The 23094-nt window shown below is 47.6% G+C and overlaps 1 protein-coding gene across 2 annotated transcripts in view; it reads left to right on the top strand.

The window, feature by feature from the left end:
* The first annotated feature begins 1350 nt into the window (after window positions 1-1350).
* LOC137632751 (TP53-regulated inhibitor of apoptosis 1-like) overlaps window positions 1351-23094 on the top strand; it is a 68716-nt gene continuing 46972 nt past the window's right edge. The window contains exon 1 of one of the 2 annotated variants that reach the window (XM_068364831.1): window positions 1351-1494. Coding sequence is in view for 1 of the 2 variants with exons in the window: in XM_068364830.1 (XP_068220931.1) it covers window positions 1702-1708 (7 nt within the window). In the remaining variant the exon portion in view is untranslated. Of the gene's footprint in view, window positions 1495-1555; window positions 1709-23094 lie in introns of those variants that run through there. The other variant, XM_068364830.1, reaches the window with a different exon arrangement.

The raw sequence follows: 23094 nt of genomic DNA, 5'->3' as shown, positions 1-23094 counted from the left end.
TATATATAAGAATAGCATCATCAGCCCTTAATAGTCCACTGCAAGACAAAGGCCTCAAACATGTTCTTCCACTCTTGTTTATTTCTGGTAAAGGTCGTCTTCTGGTCTTATCAATTAGGAGAACCCTACTCACTACAGCTTTAAGATCAATTTGTCGTATAGAGTTTTAGGTGTTTTGCATATCACATTGCATAATTTGCACAGTTGCAAGTTATAACATAGTATCCAGTTTATAAAACCAATTTTCGTAGCTCATCAAACAATCGCCTTCTCTTCCATCCCCTCGTTCGTTTGTTATCTCTAGGGATCCATTATTATTATTATGTATTACGGCTCATTTTGTCTTTAACTACACATATACCGAATAGTCTGGCCTATTTTCCACATTCTCCTCTGTCATCATACACCTGACAACACTGAGATGAGTTATTACTAAACAATTCTTTTTCGCTCAAGGGGTTAACTACTGCATTGTATTTGTTCAGTGGCTACTTTCCTCTTGGTAAGGGTAGAGGAGACTCTAGCTATGGTAAGCAGCTTTTCTAGGAGAAGGACACTCCAACATCAAACCATTGTTCTATAGTCTTGGGTAGTGCCATAGTCTGTATCATGGTCTTCCACTGTCTTGGATTAAAGTTCTCTTGCTTGAGAGTACACTTAGGCACGCTGTTTTATTTAATTTCTCTCCCATTTTGTCTTTTTTGAAGTTTTTATAGTTTGTATAAGAAAGATCTAATTTAATGTTGTTACTTTTCTTAAAATATTTTATTTTGATTGTTTAATAATTTTGTAGTTCATTTATTTCCTTGTTTTCTCTCCTCGCTGGACTGTTTTTTTCCTTTTAGAGCCCTTGGTTTTGCAACTAACTTGTAATATTGATAATAATGATAATGTCTTGTAAGTTTTAGCTCGCAACAGTCCCATTGTATCTCCAAAAGCTCAAACAGTACTTACATTCACTTAAAGACTTTAACTGGTCCCACTGCACGCCATTATACACTGGCCTAACATTTAAAAGTATGAATGTCTCAGTTTTGCTGTTGAAAGACAATTCATCCTTGGTTTATCAGCGTAAATATCAAAATGCTGTAATTGTTCATTGGCTTCTTTCCTCTTGGTAAGGGTAGAAGAGACTCTTTAGCTATGGTAAGCAGCTCTTCTAGGAGAAGGACACTCCAAAATCAAACCATTGTTCTCTATTCTCGGGTAGTGCCATAGCCTCTGTACCATGGTCTTACACTGCCTTGGGTTAGAGTTCTCTTGCTTGAGGGTACACTTGGGCACACTTTCCTATCTAGTTTCTCTTCCTCTTGTTCTGTTAAAGTTTTTATAGTTTAAATAGGAAATTGTTGTTTACAGAGTCTGACGCTGATGACGTCACTTTCACAAGGGCTTCGTTCAAGAGTGCAAAAGTTCGAAGGCACTTTAATTAAACCTCGCAGATTGCGTCACTTTGAAGAATGCATATTACCGAATTATAGATTTATAGAAACTGTAAGTACCAGGCTGATAAAAAATAAGTACACCCATTTTATCAGAATATGAATTACCTTTGATTATTTACTTAACTGTAGCTTGAACATGTTGAGTAAAGTTTATCCTACGGCAGGCCACACCAAGACAGTAGTATTAGCTCGATGCTGATTAAATCTCTTCTAACTTACCCTAAGATATAACGTTCTTCTGAGCAAGTAGATAGCTATGAAAGGTAAAGTATCCGTAACTTACCGGTAGCATAAACTTTTCTCAATTTATTTTACCCGGTTATTGTTGTCTGCATATCTCCCGTTATTGACATCTTTCACCATTTGATATGTTTATTTATCCATAATTGCTGATTAATATTGGCTACTTGTTTATTTGTAGACACTATGCATATTTATTACTATGATTTTACTTCAATATCATTCTGTTACTTTGATAGACAATAAAGATTAGCTTTTAATTTTACAGATACGTCCCTTATTTAAGTTCATTTAACACTATAGGGTCCTTTGTATATCAGCGGCCAGTTCCTCACGTGTTCATTATAAATGGACATTAACTGACCTAAACTTCCCCCCCCCCTAGCCTACAAACCGTGTCCTTACCTACTTGCCTAACAGAAGGGGGTGGGGGTGGCTGACCCCCCAGCGACCCCCCTCTCATAGTCGTTTTCTAAGTTAGACATAATGCATTTAGGTGGCCGCTATCACACATACACCCCGTCTATTGTATATAAAATCATGTTGCTTGATTTTCTCGGCAGTTCTTTCCTAAACCCCTCTTTGACAGTGTGGGTCACAGTTTTATCCTTTTGAAGAATAAAGGTCCCAGGTTCGTATGGGACAGCTATTCTTCCAAAGCTCCAAGTTTTCTAGTATATCTCATAATGGCAGGCACCATAGATTATCATAGATTTTTTTTGCAAATTTTTCAAAATTTTGCAAAACTAAATATTTTTAAGTCTTAGCAGATTAAATTCCTTGGAATAATTTTTGTACGGTGGATGTATTTTACAGTTTAGTAAAATAAAGTAGTTACTGGAGCAAAAGGGGTTGTCGTAGGGAAGGCTCCCTTTTGTTAAGCAAGGACGGTATTATCTAATTAGGGTTAGGTGGGGTTAACTTTTGCTAGCTCTTATCATTATGATTTCCATATACTGGCAAACTATGCAAAGCTATTGTTTTCCTCTATTACTTTTTCATAATTTAAAACAATTCGCCACATGGGAAACGAGTTAAAATTATATAAAAAAACTATAGAATTGTAAAAAAGAAATGGTATTTGTTTACAAGAGCACGCTCTCCATTTACTCCAAAATTATGCAGTCTTGCAGCTCTCCTCTTCTTGTACAGTAATTAGGAGATTCTTTAAATAGGGGGAAAGAAAAAAAATGTCAAGATATGTTGAGCAAGGGGGGAGGTGTTATAAAAAAACCAGCTTGGTTTCCTCACTAATCGACCTGGAACTAACATCGTGAACATGGTCAACCTAATAGAAGTTTGTGATGCCAGCATACATTTGATATGTATTCAAAATAATGTATAATACAGTATATAATAAATTAGAAAGGTCCATAAATATAAAATTCACAAATAGTAACACTTTTGAGTAATTATATCATTTTAAATTTATTATATATTTTGAATATATGGTATATCAAATATACGCTTGCATCACAAACTTCTGTTAGGTTGACTAAGTTGACAGTGGCGGTTCCAGGTCGTTTAGTGAGGAAAAACAAGCAAGTTTTTTATAACCCCTCCCCCTTGCTGAACATATCTTGCCATTTTTTTTTTTTGCTTTACCCCTATTTAAAGAACCTCCTAATTACTGTACAGGAAAAGGGAGGGCTGCAGGACTGCATAATTTTGGAGTAAATGGAGAGCTTGCTCTTGTAAATAAATACCCAATAAACTAGCCTGGATTCCTCACTAAATGACCTGGAACTGACATCATCAACACAGTCAACAAACATAAGTTTGTGATGCCAGCATACATTTGATATATATTCAAGATATATACTAAATTAAAAATGGAGTCCTTACTCGAAAGGGTCATTATTTAGGAATTGTATATTTTATAGACACTTTTGAGTAATTACTCTATTTTTAATTTAGTATATATTTTGAATATATATCAAATGTAGTCTTGACATCAGGAACTTCTATTTGGTTGACTATATTGATTATGTCAGTTCCAGGTCGTTTAGTGAGGAAACCAGGCTAGTTTTTTCATAACTCTATAGTTTTTGTAATTTTAACTTGTTTCCAATGTGGCAAATTGTTTCGAATTATGAAAAAGTAATAAAAGAAAACAAAAGCTTTGCATAATTTGGCAGTATATAGAGGGTGCAGTCTTGTAAACAAATACCATGATTTTTTACAACTCTAAATAGTAGCTCTATGGGGGAGCATAGTCGGCATGGGCTTGGGAAACTATTATAATCCCATTTTCAGTGCTACTTAAAGCAATCTGTCCACAAATATACATTCCCACCACAGTAAGTAAGAACATGACATCTAAGGTGGGTGTAGGTAATCGGGGCATCAGAGGGCTAGTAAGTACGTGTCATCTATGTTGGGTCGGAGGTGAACGTAAGCGTATGATGTTTACTAAATGTTTACCTTTTATTGCATCTGGCAAGTAAACGGTTGCAGGTCATGCACCCCCACTAATACTGTAATTACTGAAACCTCATAGCCTTTCCTAACCCAACCAAGATCATTTCCTTACTTACCCAAGCTAACCTTCTGTATGTGTTCTTATTTTTAAACATTTAAACTTACCCGCTGGTTATATGTAATAGCTTTATACTTCTGTCCCGCAGAAAATTCAAAACTCGCAGCAATCGCATAGATATGCCAGGTATACACTAGCGCCACCACGGAGCTAGGTCGAACTATCCATCCTAGTATCAGATTTTCTTCTGCCGCCATATTGGCAACAGCTTTGGAAATTCACTCCCCGTTTACCTGGAATTAATAGTGTTCTTGATGATGTATAGTTTTTTTTGGTTTTGACTTTTGCAATTATTGGACTCGCTTACGGATTCTCTTGAATACCTATTGAATTGGATTATTCGGATTATTTTTTGACCCTTGCTTGATTTTGATCTCTCTATTTACATTTCAAAATGGCTGTCCCCTCCCCTTCATATAGGAAGTGTGTGAAAGGGTGTAAAACTCGGCTTCCAAAAGCCTCAGTTGATCCCCATACGATTTGCATTAAATGTAGGGGTAAAATTTGTATTTGTTCCAACACAGAGACTTACCTCGAACTACTTTCTTAGGAGGTACCTGGAATCTCCTCTCAACCGACCAGAGTTTTGTGTAGTCTACCCTACTTCCGTTTTCTGTGGGGACTAACTCAGGCGTAAGGAGAACGTGCCCTGAGGGTAGTCCTGAGCTAGGTCGGTGTTAGATTGGGTCTCGCTCCTCAGTAAGTTCTCTGGTCGCGTCGTGATACCATCCCGTCGCACTCCATTCTCTGTGCGATCCTTTGTGTCCCCGACTCGTGTGTCCCGCGTGGTTCCCGCGTGGTATCTCTGTGCTTTCCCTTGTGTTCTCGCGTGTTCGCGTGATTCCCTTGTGCTTCCCCAAGTGTATTCCTTATCCTTTCCCTGCATTCCTGTGTCTTGTGGTTTTGTGTTGTGATGGAGCAGACCCCTCGTTGTCCTTGGCCTAGAGCCGGGAAGTCGTGTGGAGCATTCCTATCCAAGCCAGAGGTTGACCCGCATTCCCTTTGCTCTTCCTGTAGGGGTAAAGTGTGCTTGCCGGCGGATACGTGCCCGGAGTGTGTGACTTGGAGTGAAATCCAGTGGGTTTGTTTTAGCGCGAAGAAAAAGAAGTCCTCTAAATGATCCCCCAGGAAGGCGAGCATCTCTTCGCCCTTGCCGTCGCCCGGTGGGAGGTCTGACGATGTTTCTGTTCCTTCTTCCCCTACCCAGAGTAGGGGACGAGGTAAGTCCGTTGCGGGGAAGGTGCCGATGGCTCTTCCCCAAGAGTCTAATATTCAGGATGTGGGGGTTGCTGAATCTTCACAGGCAAGTGGGGGGCCTGAAAGTGCTTTGTCTGGGGGTCTTGGAGACTCTGCCCTTGTGATTGGGGGGCACGTCTCCTCCGATGACCCCATGTGGAGTAATAATGTCCCTGTCTCTTCGCCCGCATCTTGGGCCTGTGTTTCAGGTACCTCAGCAGCTGATGGCATCCAGGATAAGTTGGACTCGACGGTAGCGGAGCCCTTCGGATGGAAGCTCCTGTAAACTCCAGGTAGGTCCCCGTTTAGGATGGAGGATGGCCTAGATTCCTGGTTCCCCAGCGTGGTGCGGCCGACCTCCCTTCCAGCCCCTCTGTCGGCGGTTCCTGACTCGTTTTTGCAACCTTCGACCTCCGGAACTCAACAGTTCGCGAAGGCCTCCGTTGCCCATGCGCCCGCCCGTCGGTCGAGTTATGCAGAATCGTCGGAGTCTTCGGCGGCCGGCTCATCGTTCTCTTCGGAGGGTGAAGCGAGGAGGAGGCGCCGTCGAAGGAGGGAGAGATTCAGGAGCAGGCGCTCCCGTTCGAGGTCACGTTCGAGGTCGAGGTATAGCAGAAGACGTTCCAGGTCCCCGAGGATGAAGTACAGGAGGAGTAGGTCCCCCAAAGGTGAATGGATCTTCGTTCCCCGCAAGAGGGTCGAGGACTTCGACGATTTCCCGCGTTCTCTGAGTCGGCGGCCCAGAGACGGTTCTCCACGGAGGCCCTCTGCCAAGCATAAGTATGACCCTCGCAAGGAACAGAGCGAGAAGACCTCTTCAGGTAGGCTTAAGGCCGCGAAACTTCCGGCTCAACCCGCACAGCGGGGGGGAGTCGCGTTTTCGGACGGGCAGCCTCGTCGGGTCAGCACAGCTGACTCGGCCAATGGACTCGCAGGACGGCTTCCTCCGTTGGGCCAGCCCACGGAAGTCTCACCCTCTTTGTCCAAAGACGTATTACGGACGGAAGTCCTCGCCGACACGGCGATACCCGTCCCAACACCCAGGTCTTGTGCGGAGGTACCCGTCGGCACAGACCGTTACCACCACAGGGAGGTGCTCGTCGAGTCAGAGCCACAACGACAGGTGGGGGTGCCCGTCGGCCCGTCGCCTCGGCCTCAAACGGAGGGAGTTGCTGGAGACAGTGAAGGTTCCCCAACCGAGTACTCGGCATATCGGAGGGTGATAGGTCTCATACGGAGGCATCACCGGATCGAGGAGCCTGTTCCCTCCGACGAAGATGCCTGGCGATCCAGCCTTAATCGTCTGATGGAAGCCCCCGTGCAGCAGAAACCCTCCCTGGCGCTGCCTGTGGCCAGGGATTTGGTCCTGGGGCCCGCACACGTGGGCAAGGTTATGGCGGGCAATGCCGAAGCCCCCAAGTCCCAGAGTTCCTCAAAATTACTCCAAGGACTAAGGTCCCAGAGTAGGTTTTATGTGCCAAAGGGGCAGCGACCGGGAGCCTGCAAAATGGAGACTTCCCTTGAAGTGTTGAATCAAGGTGCCCTGGAGGACAGAGCCGCATCAGCCCCGATTTGTTTTTCACAGTCGGAGGCTTCGATGATGGAGGAGATGTCCAAGGACTTAGTCCACGTCGCTTCCTGGTTGGACTGGTGGGCCTCCACTTTGGTAGGTGTTCAAGCCACCTACGACTTGACAGACCCTGCGAACCAAGCCCTCCTGAAGGAACTCATCATCTCCCGGGGAAAGACCTTAAAGTTCCTGACTTTCCAGTCTCTTGCCCTGTCAGCCAACTGGGTGCTTAGGAGAAGGGATACGGTCCTAGCCAAGCTTTCCCGGAAAATGCCTGACAGAGAGGCAAGGGCTTTGAGGAGCCTGCCTGTGTGGGGTGACTCTCTGTTTCCGTTGAAACAGCTGGAGGAGATCATGGAAAAGGTCATGAAAAGGAAGGAAGTGAGTGCACCCAGACCCCACAACGTGAGGAGGCCCACTTACAGGAGGACGACGTCGGATGGACCCTCGACTTCTCGTGCCTCTAGCCAGACGAGGAGAGACGCTCCATCTACCTCTTGGGCTCAACCACCGCAGCCCCCCCGTAGAGGAGCTCCAGCAGCGTCTGCCTCTTTTAGGACGGCCTATTCAGCGTCCAGGAGAGGGCGATCAGGCCGTTCCTCCAGAAGGAGATAGAGTGGGAGGCCCCCTACTCCTGCCCAAGCCTCAGGTTGGGGGATGCCTCAGACATTTTTGGCAAGCATGGAGGGCCTATGGTGCGGAGCCTTGGACAGTATCCGTACTGAAGGAAGGGTACAGACTCCCGTTCCTAGCAGAACCTCCACTTCTGATCCCAGCCAGCCTGGCAGAGTGGCTAGCACCCAAGGACCCCTTGAAGAAGGCGGCCCTTCAGGAGGAAGTTTCCACTATGTTGGAGAAAGGTGCGGTGGAAGTGGTCCTACATCCGGGCCCAGGCGTCTACAGTCTTCTTTTTCTGGTGGAGAAAGCGACAGGGGGTTGGAGACCGGTGATAGACCTGTCAGCCCTCAACAAGTTTGTGTGCAAGACCGACTTCAAAATGGACACCCTGAAGTCGGTCCTGCAGTCCTTGAGGGAAGGGGACTTCATGATGTCCATAGATTTCAAGGACGCATATTTTCAAATTCCGATCCAACCCTCAAGCAGGAAGTTTCTCCTGGTGAAGTGGGGTTCCCAGATCCTGCAGTTCAAGACCCTCTGCTTCGGATTGTCAACAGCTCCCCAGGTATTCAAGAGTGTCTTCACGACAGTCTCTGTGTGGGCTCACAAGTGGGGTATTCGCCTCATTCGATACCTGGACGACTGGTTACTCCTTTCCTCCTTAGAGGAAGTTTTGAAGGAACAAGGAGTAAAACTAATTTAATTCTGTAAGGATCTGGGTATCACGATCAACCTGGAGAAATCGAATCTGTCTCCCTCCACCAGGATGACTTACTTGGGGATGGTGCTGGACTCCCGACTAGTGAGAGCCTTTCCGCCGGAAGAGCTGTTGAACAACCTGGAACTGATCCTCCAGCCTTTCCTTTCGGGACAACCCAGGAGAGCCAAGGACTGGCAGAGGTTAATAGGGCACCTAGTGTCATTAGAGAAACTGGTTCCCCAAGGGAGGCTCAGACTCAGGAGCGTCCAATGGAACCTGAAGGGGCTCTGGAGCCAAGTGGACTCGCCCTACAAGTTAATTCCCGTCCTGCCGGGGACAATACACTCCCTGGAGTGGTGGCTATGTCGGTCGAATACCCTCAAGGGGATGCCCTTCGTAACCGAGCCTCCCGAGATGCTTCTCTTCACAGACGCCTCCAAAGAGGGGTGGGGAGCGCATCTCCTCAACGAGTCAACGAGAGGAACTTGGACGGACGAAGAGAAAGGTCAACACATCAACGTCCTAGAGATGAAGGCAGTCCGAGAAGCGTGCCTATAGTTCGTAGATCTTCTGAGGGGAAACACAGTGGCGTTGATGTGCGACAATGCCACTGTAGTAGCGTACATAAAGAAACACGGAGGTCTAAAATCGAAGGAGTTGTGCAATCTCGCGTTGGAGATCCTGGATTGGGCCGAGTCAGAACAGATCGTGATTTCAGCAAGGTTCATTCCAGGCAAAAGGAACGTCCTAGCCGACGGTCTCAGCAGGATTGGACAAGTAGTGGGAACCGAGTGGTTCCTCCTCCCAGAAGTAGCCAGACTCATCATTCAAAAATGGGGCTTGCCGGTGATGGATCTCTTTGCAACCAGACTGAACGCACAACTCCCTGTATTTTGTTCTCCTGTCCCAGACCCAAAAGCGGCGTTGGAAGATGCTTTTCAACACAAATGGGACAACCTCGACGTGTACGCTTTTCCCCCCTTCGCATTGATCAGGCAAGTGCTGAACAGAGTACGGACGGCTCGAAACTTAAAGATGACTTTGGTAGCGCCCTGGTGACTGGAGAGGGAGTGGTTTGCGGATCTAAGAGACCTGGCATGTCTTCCCCCGTGGCCTCTGCCCGACAGACCAGACCTACTACGGCAGCCACACTTCCAAAGGTTCCACGACAATCCTCAGTCTCTTCGCCTTCACGCCTGGAGACTATCGAGCGACTCCTGAGGAAGGAAGGATATTCGTCAGGTACAGCAGAGAAGATGTCACGTTATCTAAGACGATCTTCAGCAGCGGTCTACCAGGCAAAATGGGCTACTTTTACGAAATGGTGTGCCTCAAAGAACATTAAGCCTCTAAAAGCCTCGGTCCCGGATATTGTGGATTTTCTAGTGCATCTCAGAGACGAGGTGGGGATGTCAATACCGGCCATCAAAGGAGTCCGTGCGGCCTTGGGCCAAGTCTTTCTTCTGAAGGGAATTGATCTGGGCTCCTCTAGGCACATCTCTATGCTCATCAAGAGCTTCGAACAAGCATGCCCTCCGCAAGCCTCCAGGGTACAGCAGTGGGACGTGGCAAGGGTATTGAAAATGCTAAGTGGACCACCGTTCGAACCCCTGAAGGACATAGTGGACAGGGATCTCACTCTCAAGACGGTCTTCTTGTTGGCCTTGGCCTCTGCTAAGAGAGTAGGAGAAATCCATGGGTTGTCCTACGAAATCTCTCATTCGAAGGGGTGGCGGGAGATCTCCTTCAAGTTCGTCCGTTCTTTTGTAGCGAAGACACAGGATCCAGCGGTCTGGGACCCTATGTTCGAGGGCTTTTCAATGCCGGCTATTCCTTGGACAGGGAATCCAGAAGATTTGAGGTTGTGCCCCGTCCGAGCTGTGAGAAAATACCTTGAGAGGACGGCTCATCTCTGCCCTGGTATCAAAAATCCTTTTGTCTCTACGGGTGTAAAGAAGAAGCAGGTATCTAAGAATACCATCTCCTTTTGGCTGAGACAGGTTATTGTCAGGGCCTATAACGATGCGGGCCTGCCCCTGACAAGTAATCCCAGGCCCCATGACATTAGGGGTCTAAGTAAATCTCTGGCTTTTGAGAGGAACATGGCGGTGGGCCAGATCCTTAGAGCAGGCACCTGATCGTACCAGTCGACCTTCACAACGCATTACCTCAAGGATTGCTCGAGGAGGTCTTTAGACGGTTTCTCTATTGGGACAGTCATCTCCGTGCTCCAAGCGATTTAACGGTGAAGCCCCAGGTACAATCGTGGATAGCAAAACCAAGAGACACAGGTGCGTTCCCTTTCACCCTTGTCCCTTATTCCTTTCCTTACTCGGAGATAGCCCCAAATACAACCCGAAGAAGACACGTCTCTACAACTTCGCCACAGGACTGAGCATCATGGAATTTTTTAAAGGGTGAGTACTTAGACACTAACATGAGCTCTTTGTGTAGTTTTCCCTATGTTTCGTTTTCCGGATATATATTACAACCTAGTTCCCATCTAGGTTCCTGGACGTCCGGTTAGCTTGGTCTAGAGTTCAGGAAGACACTCCCACCTCCTAAAGTGTAAGTCTCTTAAGAAAGTAGTTCGAGGTAAGTCTCTGTGTTGGAACAAATCACAAATTTCAAGTAATTTGTATTTTTCCTAACATACTTAGCGAGAACTACTTTCGAGTAATGGCCCTCCCTACCTTCCCCGAGTGCCTTACTGACCTTTAGGACCGTTTGTACCATCCAGGAACTTACTGAGGGGCGAGGCCCAAGCTAACACCGACCTAGCTCAGGACTACCCTCAGGGCACGTTCTCCTTACGCCTGAGTTAGTCCCCACAGAAAACGGAAGTAGGGTAGACTACACAAAACTCTGGTCGGTTGAGAGGAGATTCCAGGTACCTCCTAAGAAAGTAGTTCTCGGTAAGTATGTTAGGAAAAATACAAATTACTTAAAATTTGTGATGTTTGAAGATAGATGTCAAGAATGTTTTGAATTATCCGAGAGTCAGTGGTTGGCTTATGAACTCTACTCTCGCAAACTAGAAAGAGATAGAATCAGACATAGTTCCTCTCGATCAAGGGATTTTTCATTTTCTAATGTCATTGAACCTAATTCTTCCCCTGTAGTGGTAGAGCCTGAACCTAAGTCTGTTCAACCTGAGCCTACAATGAAAGATATGATGACAGCGATCCAGGCTCTTGGTTCAAGGGTAGAATTGCTAGCAGCAGACAGAGACCAAATTATATCCGAGGTTAATCTGCTTAAAAGTGGTAATATTAGTAGTGCTATTAATGTGTTCAGTGATGTGGAGGGTGCGTCTGCGCGTTCTTGTTGTTCACCTAGTCTTAGACCTCTTTCAAGCTCCCGAACCCATGGGAGAAGTAAAGTCGATCGGCGAAATGGAACGAGAAGCGTCATCAATCGCGCAGATGTACCTTCGAGTGTTCCTGTTGTCTCGATGTCACAGATCACTCACCCTCACCATGGGAAAGGTGAGGTTAGTTTTTTATCCTCATCCTCGGATGAAGCTACACATAGCAAAGTCTGGCGTCAGGCTTTCAGACCCCTTAAAAGAAAGGCGGATGAAGGCACGCAGCGACGCGATCCATCACCGCAAGCGCCTGGCTGTAGCCATTGGGATTCGCCAGAGCGTTTTCAAATGTCTGCTCAATGTTCTCCTCCTATACGTCCTAACAAAATGTCAGAAATTGACAAGGAGATAATTCAGACTGAGTCAGAGCTTATTCCTGAGTCTGGTGTTATGGTACATGCACCACCGCTTCCATCAGACTGGATTCCATCTCCCGATTATGTGGAGCGTTATACGAGCGATGAAGAAGGCGAATTCGCTATGGAAGTTTCGACTCCTGTTTCGTCTAAAGTTGATTCTAAGTGGTCTATGCTGCTTGACCTGAAGCAGCAACTCTCAACGTTTATGCATTCTTATCAGCCCCAGTAGCAAAGCGTTGGTTCGTCATGATTCCGATCGTGATGCGATGTCGCACAGGCGGCCTACCTTTACACGCGATGTTGAGCGGGATGATGGAACTGCTTCTACTAAGTCTGCTAGTGCTCATACAGTTCCTATTTCTCTTGAAAGCAAATGTCAAGCGAGTGAGTGTGACGTCGAGAGTCATCGTTTCAAGCGTGACGACAAGCGTCAGCCGGCTGAGCGCGATGTCACGAGCCAGGCGGCTGAGCGCAAAGTCACGCGCCAGGCGACTGAACGTGACATGGCGCGCCGAGTAAGCGTGACTTAAAACAAAAGAACGTGATGTCGAATGTTAAGCAGACCATGACGCCAAACTTCAGTCGGATTTAGTACAGCATGTGCACGGACGTGACGCCAAGCGCAATATTATTGACGCCAAGTAGGCAAACAAACTGAACGATCTGATCGCGCACAACGCGTGGCTGATGCTTGCGCTCGCGAGCGGTGCCTTTCAGAACTAGAAGCTGTTACACCAGCTGGAATTATTTTGGAAGAGGGTCAGGATGATCATTCCTCCCTGGATGAGCCATTGGACATTGCCTCAGAGGAGTAAGGAAATAAAACACCACAACATTCTGTTGATCTCAAGAAGATTATGTTGATTTTTTCAGAATTATTACCCGACAGCTTTACTCTTGTAGCCCCTCGCTCTCCTCCATCGGAGTTTACAGTGGGATTATCATAAAAAAGGTCCACTAAGATGGTTCTCTCTCGCTCTTCTAAGAGAGCATTAAAGTTGATGGAGAATTGGATGCAATTTAAGAGAGTGTCAGGAAAGACAAACTTCTCTTTTCCTCCAGCCAATTTAGCCTCCAAGTCTAGCGTATGGTATGAAACAGGTGGTGTCCTAGGCTTGGGAGTTCCTGCCTCTGCTCAGGGTGACTTCTCGAGTTTGGTAGACTCTTCTCGCCGCTTAGCTATGAGAAGAACGAAGATTTTATGGTCCATATCTGAGTTTGACCATCTTCTCAAGGGCATATATAGAGCTTTTGAAGTTTTCAACTTCCTTGACTGGTCTCTGGGTACCTTGGGAAAGAAAGTTTCTGCTTCTCCTGCACGCCATGCTGCGCACCACCTTATGCACCAGGTAAAGCCCGCGTGCCAACTGTCAATGGATAGCAGGACTTCCGGGAAGTCAGCAATGCTGCCTTCTCCAACGCGCCAGCGCTCACCTACGCGCATCCGCAAGGATACACGAGCGCCCATCCCCTCCTAGGGATGCGCGCCCACATGATTCCACTGCGCGCCCGCGCACTAGAGAACTTTCTCCTGTGCGCGCGCACCCTATGGCCGGCACAGATGCACGCGAACGCTCTCCCGCGCACTCAATGTGACAATCCTGCGTGCGCGCGACCCCGATATTCTCCCTCGCGCGAGCGTCAATATCCTCCAGCGTGCGAGACTACTGAACAACTTACGGCAAGGTTGCCATTGCCTCATTCCCCTCCCCGCAAGGGCATACCACCGCGCATTGATCCCAAAGCTACCACAGGCGAACCCACCAATGGTAGTAACTCCTCCCAGGGATCCTTCAATCCCTTTCCCTTCAAAGGGTATGTCTGACAGCGCGTCTGTCAGCCAGCAGCCCTGGTTCGGTGCCCTGATCAGAGCCGTAGCTCAGGCTTTCAAGCCCGTCCTCTCTGAATTGGGATACAGAACGATGGCTTCTTCTACCCCTTTGAAGAGGAAGAGAGGAGTTCCAGACGCGGTCACTTCCCCAAGGGCAAAACTGACTCCACGCAGACCTTCGAGGCAGGTTCCTTCTTTTCCTCAGACTGCCTCTCCTTCCCTTTCGGACGAAGATTTCCCGTCCCCAAGGGAATCACGCGAAGAGAGACTTTCCCCCTTCGCACCAATGGGGGAAACCTCTCTTCACACTGAGGGGTCTACTCAGTCGCTGATTGAAAGGAACATGCCACCCTTGTCAATGTTGGAGTCCTATATCCTTCCCAGGAAGGAATCTAAGGACTCCAAAACATTGCCGAAGTCCTCTACTAGGACTAGGATGGAGCCAGCTAGCCACTCAGGGAATGTCCTTGACTCTCCCCAAGAAGAGCCTTTGGGGATAGAAGGAGACTTCGCTGCAAGTCCTACAGCAGGAGGAGACCAGCAAGAATCAAAACATGCGTTTTGGCAATTTCTGACTAATGAGGGCTCTCAACGGGTTTTCCGACCCAGAGATCCCTCCTCGAGAGGGCAAGGACAAGGTCTTGGACCGTGTCTTTGGTACTTAGAAACCCTCTAAGACCAGTGCAGCCCTGCCCTGGTCTCAGGGGGTTAAGAGTACCAGGGACAAGATCTCACATCAGCTCTCCGAGATGTCCTCCAACCGTTCCGGTGCCACCAACAAGCTCCTCCCACCTCCTCGCGTACAGCAGACGAGTTACTTTGAGATCCTGGAGGAGCCTTGTTTAGCTCTTCCTCTTTACCACTCGCTGGAAGAGCTAACCAGGGGAGTCCCTCTTGAGAGACTCCAACCGGCAGGTCTCATTCTTGGCAGCTGAGATCCTCAACCAAGAGAAAGTTGCGAAGTGTGCTATGCATGCCACTTTGTGGCTCAATATCTGGTTGGGGACCTTAGGTATCCTGATACCTTCTGAGGACTTCTCCAAAGAACGTACCAGGAAAGCTATGGAAACCTTCCTTCTCCCGGGTACTCGCACGATTGAGTTTCTGGCCCACCAAGTCTCGAACTTGTGGGCAAATAGCATCCTGAAACATCAGGATGCAGTAGCTGAGAGATTCCACCTGAAGGTTCCTAGCGCCGAGATCAATAGGCTCAGACATTCCTCCTTAGAGGGATCCATTTCGTTCGAGCCTAAGGATGTGGAACATGCCGCTGAGAGGTGGAGGAAGTCTCGTCAAGACTTCCTCCTTCATAGGGCTTTAACATCCAAGCCCTATAACCCTCCAGCACCACAGCAGTCCCGCCCAGTTAAGACCACTACAATGACAACAGCAGCGAAGACCTTGGTGTCTAAGCCCTTTCCTGTCAAAGAAAGGAAAGGCAAAAAGTACTCCAGGGGAGGCAAGAATCCTAGAGGGAGCAGCCGAGGCCGCAAACACTAGGATAGGCAGTCCCCCTGCATTTCCACCAGTGGGGGGATGCCTACAAAGTTGCTCAAACAGGTGGAAGCAACTCGAGCTTGATTCCTGGACAATCTCCGTGATCAGTCTAGGATATCGCGTCCTGTTCATAACATCTCTACCTCCCCTGACAACGAATCCAGTGTCATTGAACTCCCTTGCCATGGGATCGGCAAGGGGGCAAGCCCTTCGGGCAGAAGTCCAGACCCTGTTGAAGAAGGGCGCTCTCCAAGAGGTCCTCGACGGATCCCCAGGCTTCTTCAGTCGACTCTTTCTTGTAAAGAAGGCGTCTGGAGGCTGGAGACCAGTCATCGACCTCTCAGCTCTGAACAAGGTTGTCAAACAAACTCCGTTCAGCATGGAGACAGCGGACACGGTCAGACTAGCAGTAAGACCGCAAGACTTCATGTGCACACTGGACCTAAAGGACGCGTACTTCCAGATCCCTGTCCATCCATCTTCAAGGAAGTACTTAAGATTCGGCCTAGACAACAGAAAGTACCAATTCAAGATGCTGTGTTCCGGTCTCTCCACAGCACCACAAGTCTTCACCAGAGTGTTCACCCTAGTATCATCTTGGGCACACAGGATTAGCATCCGTCTCTTCCGTTATCTGGACGACTGGTTAATCCGAGTAGACTTGGTGTCAACCCTTCTTCAACACCGAGTCAAACTTCTGAGACTTTGCCAAGATCTGGGGGTCATGGTAAATCCCGAGAAGTCTTCACAGCCTCCCACTCAAAGACTGGTACTGTATATCTAAGCATGATTATAGACACCACTCTCCACAAAGCCTTCCCATCAGACGACTGGATAGCAAGGCTGAGGAAGGTCGCAAGACCTTTTCTCAGACGAGAAGAACTTCCAGCCCAATTGTGGTTACGTCTCCTCGGTCACCTTTCATCGCCGGCCCATCTAGTTCCCAATGGTCGTCTCAGAATGAGATCCCTCCATTGGTGACTCAAGTCCCGGTGGAATCAAGCGTACGACTCTCCGGACATCCAGATCCCCATGGGACCTGCAGAATTGATGGATCTCCAGTGGTGGGTGGCAGACGAGAACCTACTAAAAGGAGTGGATCTTCTCGTCCTTCCCACGGATTTGATGCTGTTTTCGGATGCTTTGAGAAAAAGGGTGGGGGGCCCACGTGCTGCACCACACGACCTCAGACATCTGGTCAGAGTCAGAAAAGTACGTCCACAAATCTCCGAGATGAAGGCCGTCTTTCTAGCCCTTCAACAGTTCCATCAAGTACCTGGCAAGTCACTCTGTGGTGGTGATGAGCGACAACACCACAGTAGTGGCCTACATCAACAAACAAGGAGGAAACAAGGCGATACTTTTTCGCAGCAATTATCCCTTCTAACAGTAGAGATACTGAGATGGCCCGAAATCCACTCGATACCACTATCGGCACGCTTTATTCCGGGCAAGAGAAATGTGCTCGCTGACAACCTGAGCAGAGCATCTCAGATAGTAAGTACCGAGTGGTCTTTGGATCATCTAGTAGCCAACAAAGTCCTTACTTTGTGGAGCTCTCCAACTGTGGACCTCTTCGCAACGGCCCTGAACTTCAGGCTCCCGCTCTACTGTTCCCCAGTCCCAGACCACAAGGCTCTCTGGCAAGATGCTTTCCAACAACGGTGGGACAACATTGACATTTACGCCTTTCCCCTGTTCTGTCTGATGAGGAGGGTACTCAACAAGACCAGAACATCCGTCAATCTTTCAATGACCCTCATAGCTCCGCTATGGCATCACGTAGAATGGTTCCCGGACCTTCTACAACTCCTAACGGAGCCACTAAGAGAACTCCCTCCACGACACAATCTACTCACACCACCACATGCCAACATCTTCCACAAAGCCGTAGGTTCACTACGGCTTCACGCCTGGAGACTATCCAGCATCTCCTCTCTGAGAGAGGATTTTCGCAACAAGTTGCGATCAGGATGTCTGGACACCTGCGAAAGTCTTCAGCAGCAGTCTACCAGGCAAAGTGGAAAGTCTTCTGTGGTTGGTGTCGTGGAAGTGGTATCTCTCCATTCGATGCCACTATTCCAGCAATAGCGGAGTTCCTCGTGTATTTGCGGGAAGAAATGCGCCTTTCAGTCTCGGCAGTGAAAGGCTATCGCTCAGCCTTAAGTCTCGCCTTCAGGCTGAAAGGAATGGACATTTCTCATCGCTAGAACTTTCTCTACTCATACGTAGTTATGAACTTACCTGACCTCAGTCGGAAGTGAGACCTCCCCATGGAACGTGGTTCGAGTTCTCAGGTCTCTTAAGAGACCTCCCTATGAATCATTACGCCAGGCATCAGATCGCCACCTAACCTGGAAGACGGTGTTCCTGCTAGCTTTGGCCTCGGCCAAGCTAGTAGGCGAACTTCATGGTCTCTCTTATGACATTCCCCATTCAAGGGGATGGGGGGAGGTAACGTTCAGCTTCGTCCCTAAGTTTATTGCTAAGACTCAGAATCCAGGAGTAGCATATCCTCGATTCGACTCCTGGATTTCTAGTCTCCGTACTGTAACAGATGCCCCAGACCATCTCTTACCATACCCAGTAAGGAGCTTGAGGCTGTACCTCAAAAGAACAGCTGCAGCCCGTCCTCGTGTGCCAGCACTATTCGTCAGCACTATTCGTCAGCACAGGAAGGACTAAGAGGAGGGTCACCAAGAACACCATCTCTGCATGGATTCGCAGGGTCATTTACCTGGCACTGAATCCAGACCCTCCTCTGTCACGTTGCCCCAGAGCACATGATGTCAGGGGCATAGCTACGTCCATGGCCTTCAAAAGAAATTTTTCAGTGACGCAGATTCTTCAAGCTGGGGTGTGGAAACGTCAAACAACATTCACATCCCACTATCTGCAAGACGTGACCTACAGGAGACTCGATACGTTCTCTATCGGTCCTGTGGTGGCTGCACAACAGCTGGTTTAAAACCTCAAGTAGCAGAAGGTTGAGGGCATTGTTACCCAGTTTTAGTCTGCATGAATGAAAAGGTTTGACTGGTTCTTATTCTTTTCTTCATCATCCCCTCTCTTGGGGAAAGCAGCATCCTGGGTTCTCTGCATAGCTGATCTCAAACCACTACAGGTAAACCATGCTCCCTTGTGTTCTTAGTACAGTACAATATTAAGATTAATACTGTTTTGTCCCCATACCCTGATAAGGTGGTATTGGGAAAGTCTTAGTCTACAAGGTTCCATCTAAAGAACTTCAGAACAACTTTCTAGGACTAGTCACTCTTCTTCATACCTTCGCACACAGCTTGCGTAGGCCATAGACCTTGCGTAGCAAGGTTTTAGCTCCTTATTTTTTGGGTGCTTACACACTCAAATAAGGAGTCCCCGGGCAAAGCCAAAAGCCTGGCTGGCTGGGACCTCCACCCTTTCTAATGGGTGAGTCACTCCTATTAAATAGCGTGGTTTGTATGTCAGTTACGGAACAAATGACAAATTCGTAGATAATTTGTATTTTTCCTAACTATACAAACTTAGCTATTTAACCAAACTTGCCCGCCAGCCCTGTCCCCCTTGAAGTCCTACCTCCAAGCAAAGTGAGCTCAAGCACAGGTTTGTGAGAGGGGGGCTAGAAAGCTACCCTCCCCTACCCCCGCTAACTAGTGGTGTGGGTAGTAAACCCTCGTTAAGAATTAATGGCTCGTCATTTCAGCTACGCCAAAAATAATACCCCCTATTAAATAGCTAAGGTTTGTATAGTTAGGAAAAATACAATTTTCAATATTAATCTTACCCGATAATCATGTAGCTGTCAACTCTGTTGCCGACAGAAATCTACGGTCGGGATACGCCAGCGATCGCTATACAGGTGGGGGTGAACACCACAGCGCCATCTGTGGTCAGGTACTCCAGTACTTCTTGTCAACACCACCTCAATTTTTCCTCTGTCGTGCCTCCGGCTAGACCTACATGGATACGCTGTTGATTCTGGAGTTATTGCTCACGATTTGGTGATGTATTTGCTCTAGAGTTTAGCTTTCGCTATTCAGGAAGTTTTATCATTAGCTTAGCTAGCTTTTGGAATTAATTTGATTATTTATGGTGACGAAGAGAGTATGAACTCTCTTTCACTTTTAAATGGCCGACCCTTCCCTTAGACGGAAGTGTTGGTGTCGAAGAGAGTATAGACTCTCTTTCTTAATTTTGCTTAACAAAAGTTATAGATTTATTTTATATCTCTCCGCCTTTTATAGGCCTCTTCGATTAACTTCCTTTTATTATAAACTTATTAAAATTAATTTTTATATTTGTTTATATTCGACCTTTCCTAATAGTAGGCGGTCTTTTCTTGGAACCGAAGTTAATTTACATTGAGCCCGTCATTTCGTTTTTACCTGTTAACATAATATGCTATTTTAATGTTTTTGAAAGAATTTCTTTGATAGTCTCGTACTGTTTTCAAAGTTGAACTAACGTTTTGTTTTGTCTCTGCAGTTGTTGACGTTCAGAACGTTCAACTTGCGCTCTATCGTTACGATAGAGAGAGAGCATTCACGGTGTCACGTTGCAGTAAGAGTAAACCGATTCTAGCGTTTTGTTCATTCTTTCTTAGCTTAAATGGTTTTAATTCTAATAAAGGAACTTTTTATTTGGGAAATCTTTCAGTTTTTTTTTTTTTCCTTTAACAATAATATGTTTTAACGATATATATAATTGGGCTCTTCTCTCAGGTTCTAAGTCAAGAGAGAGAGAGAGAGAGATAGAGACGGAGGGAGAGAGAGGAGGATAAACGTTTCGTTCAAGCGGGTAACGTTATCGTTTTTGCTCTTCTCCCTAGTCTCTTTAGGGGAAGAAGGTAAACGTTTCTAGAGTTTTATTCTTGTTCTCAAGCTTTATGCGGTGAGAGATTTTAAACGTAGTTTATTTGATCTAGTGTTTAGTCTCTTTTCCAGCCACTGAATTATTTATCTTTCATTATGTTTTTCTGTTACATTGTAATACTGTTTTCGCAATTACTAACTTTTAATGAAGGATAGAATTGCGTGTTTCAGGTACAAACCACTTAAAGTTTCGAGTTCAGTGAAATAAGTGCAAACAGAAAATCAAAAGTGATAAAGTGATAAGCGCAAAGTGTTACAGTGTTGCGTTCGAAGGTTCGTCTGTTCGTGCCAGTTGTTCGCCTAGTCTGGGACCTCTTACAAGCTCCCAAGCCCAGGGGAGAAGTAATGTCGAAGGACTTAAGGGTTCAGCAGGCCTTGATCGACGAACAGACGTTTCCCTCTGTGGTTTCTGGTGTATCTACACACGTTGCCGACGTGATCACCCCACCCACACAAAGACGAGAGAGCCCTTTTATTCCTCGTCTGCGGAAGAGGTTTCTCGCAGAAACCATGGACCAATTCTTGCAGCTTTTAAGTGCAAGTCGGTCCCTTCCGCGCAAGTCCAACTCCTAGGTGGTGCCATTAGCACTGGGTCAGTTCGGACTTGCTGCAGTACGACAACTGCACACCTCCCAGAGAGGCAAGGTGGTATCGCAACAGGCAGTAACTCTGTCTGTTGCCGCACCAGCTGTTTTAGACCCTCAGTCTCAACGGACAGTAGCTCCGTTTGTTGTTGTCTTTCTTAAACTCTAGTGGTCTATGCTGCAGACAATGCAGTCTCAGCTTGCGGTGTTGATGCAGGAGTTTCAGGCAGAGAAGGTTAGCACACCTCCTCCTGCGAGCGCTCCTCCACCTCAGCGCAGTCCATCCTGCCAGACGTATGATGTTGAGGTTCCTCAACCTGCCTCCATGCGTGAGCTGCCGTTTTGGGAGTTGCCAGATACCAGCGCTGTGCAGCAACCTCCACTTTCCTTGAGGCAGGAGCCTCTTGCTATGCGTCAACCTCCTCAACACTTGAGGCAGGAGACTTATGCTTTGCATCCACCATCCTTGAGGCAGCAACCTCAACTCTTGCGGTAGCCACCTCAACTCTTGAGGCAAGAACCTCAACTCTTGAGGCGAGAACCTCAACTCTCGAGGCAAGCACCTCAACTCTTGAGGCAAGAACCTCAACTCTTGCGGCAGCCACCTCAACTCTTGAGGCAAGAACCTCAACTCTTGAGGCAAGAGCCTCAACTCTTGAGGCAAGAACCTCAACTCTTGAGGCAAGAGCCTCAACTCTTGAGGCAAGAACCTCAACTCTTGAGGCAAGAACCTCAACTCTTGAGGCAAGAGCCTCAACTCTTGAGGCAAGAACCTCAACTCTTGAGGCAAGAACCTCAACTCTTGAGGCAAGAGCCTCAACTCTTGAGGCAGACGCAACTCTTGAGGCAGGAACCTCATGCTATGAGGCAGCCGCCTCAACGCATGCAGCAACCGCATTCTTCACAGCATGAGCCTCTCTCTGCGCAGCTACCTTCTCAACCCTTGAGGCAGACGCAACTCTTGAGGCAGGAACCTCACAGGAGCCTCATGCTATGCGGCATCCTCCTCAAACCATGAGGCAGGAGCCTCATGCTATGCGGCATCCTCCTCAACCCATGAGGCAGGAGCCTCATACTATGCGGCATCCTCCTCAACCCATGAGGCAGGAGTCTCATGCTATGAGGAGCCTCATGCTATACGGCATCCTCCTCAAACCATGAGGCAGGAGCCTCATGCTATGCGGCAACCGCCTCAACCCATGAGGCAGGAGCCTCATACTATGCGGCATCCTCCTCAACGCATGCGGCATGAGCCTCATCCCTTGCAGCATGAGCCTCATCCCATGCAGCATGAGCCTCATACCATGCAGCATGAGCCTCATCCCATGCAGCATGAGCCTCATCCCATGCAGCATAAGCCGCACGCCATGCAACATGCTCTGCTTACCTTACAGCATGCTCTACATACAGCATGCTCTGCATACAGCATGCTCTGCATACCTTACCGCATGCTCCTCAGTCACACATCTTTGGTTGTTGCCAACTCACTAGACTGTCAAGCAGTTTCATAACGTTGCCTTCTAGTCTGCTGCTTTTGCACCAGTGAAACCCTCACTGAGAGAACTTAGCTTTTCTCGGATATGGTTCCTGTAGATGAGAAAGTGCTATTCTCCCTCCTGATATTCCCTTGAGGACTCTGTCATTTGGAGAGGAGCCTTTAGCTGCTTAGCCTCCTATGGACTTTTATTTAAGCATAACATGCTTCCAGGGAGGGTAATGGTTCCACTTCAGTCGCTAAACCCGTCTGTTACCACACCTGCTCCCATAGACCTTGAGCTTTGTTGCAAGACATGTAGTCCAAGCTTAGTCCTTGTTAGAGGATTTTTTGTTTACGGAGTTAGTGTGTCACTGGGAAGACGTTCAACAACCAGCAGAAGTGACTTGTTGTGACGCAGTGCGGCAACCTCAGCAACCCGATAAGGAGTTGTCTGTACGACCCAGACAGTCTAGACAGCTTCGGGTTGTCGCGGTACTTCCTCGCTTCCCCATGGTTGACAGTTCACAGACTGTGCAGCAGTACCATGATCTTGTGTCCGGCTCCGTCAGACGACTAGCTTTTAGAGCTCCCACAAGTCGTCGCTGTCTGGAGATTCTCAGATGGACTATGGATCTGACCTAGGAACTGGGCCTCCTGGTCAATTTTGAGGAGTCCCAGCTCGTCCCATCCCAGACCATTGTCTACCTGGGTATGGATCTTCAGAGTCGAGCTTTTCGGGCTTTTCCGTCGGCCCCAAGGA

The sequence above is a fragment of the Palaemon carinicauda genome, chromosome 42, assembly GCF_036898095.1.
Source record: "Palaemon carinicauda isolate YSFRI2023 chromosome 42, ASM3689809v2, whole genome shotgun sequence".
NCBI classification, from domain to species: Eukaryota; Metazoa; Arthropoda; class Malacostraca; order Decapoda; family Palaemonidae; genus Palaemon; species Palaemon carinicauda.
Note: the sequence above shows the minus strand (reverse complement) of the source record. Positions and strands in the feature narration are given on the sequence as shown.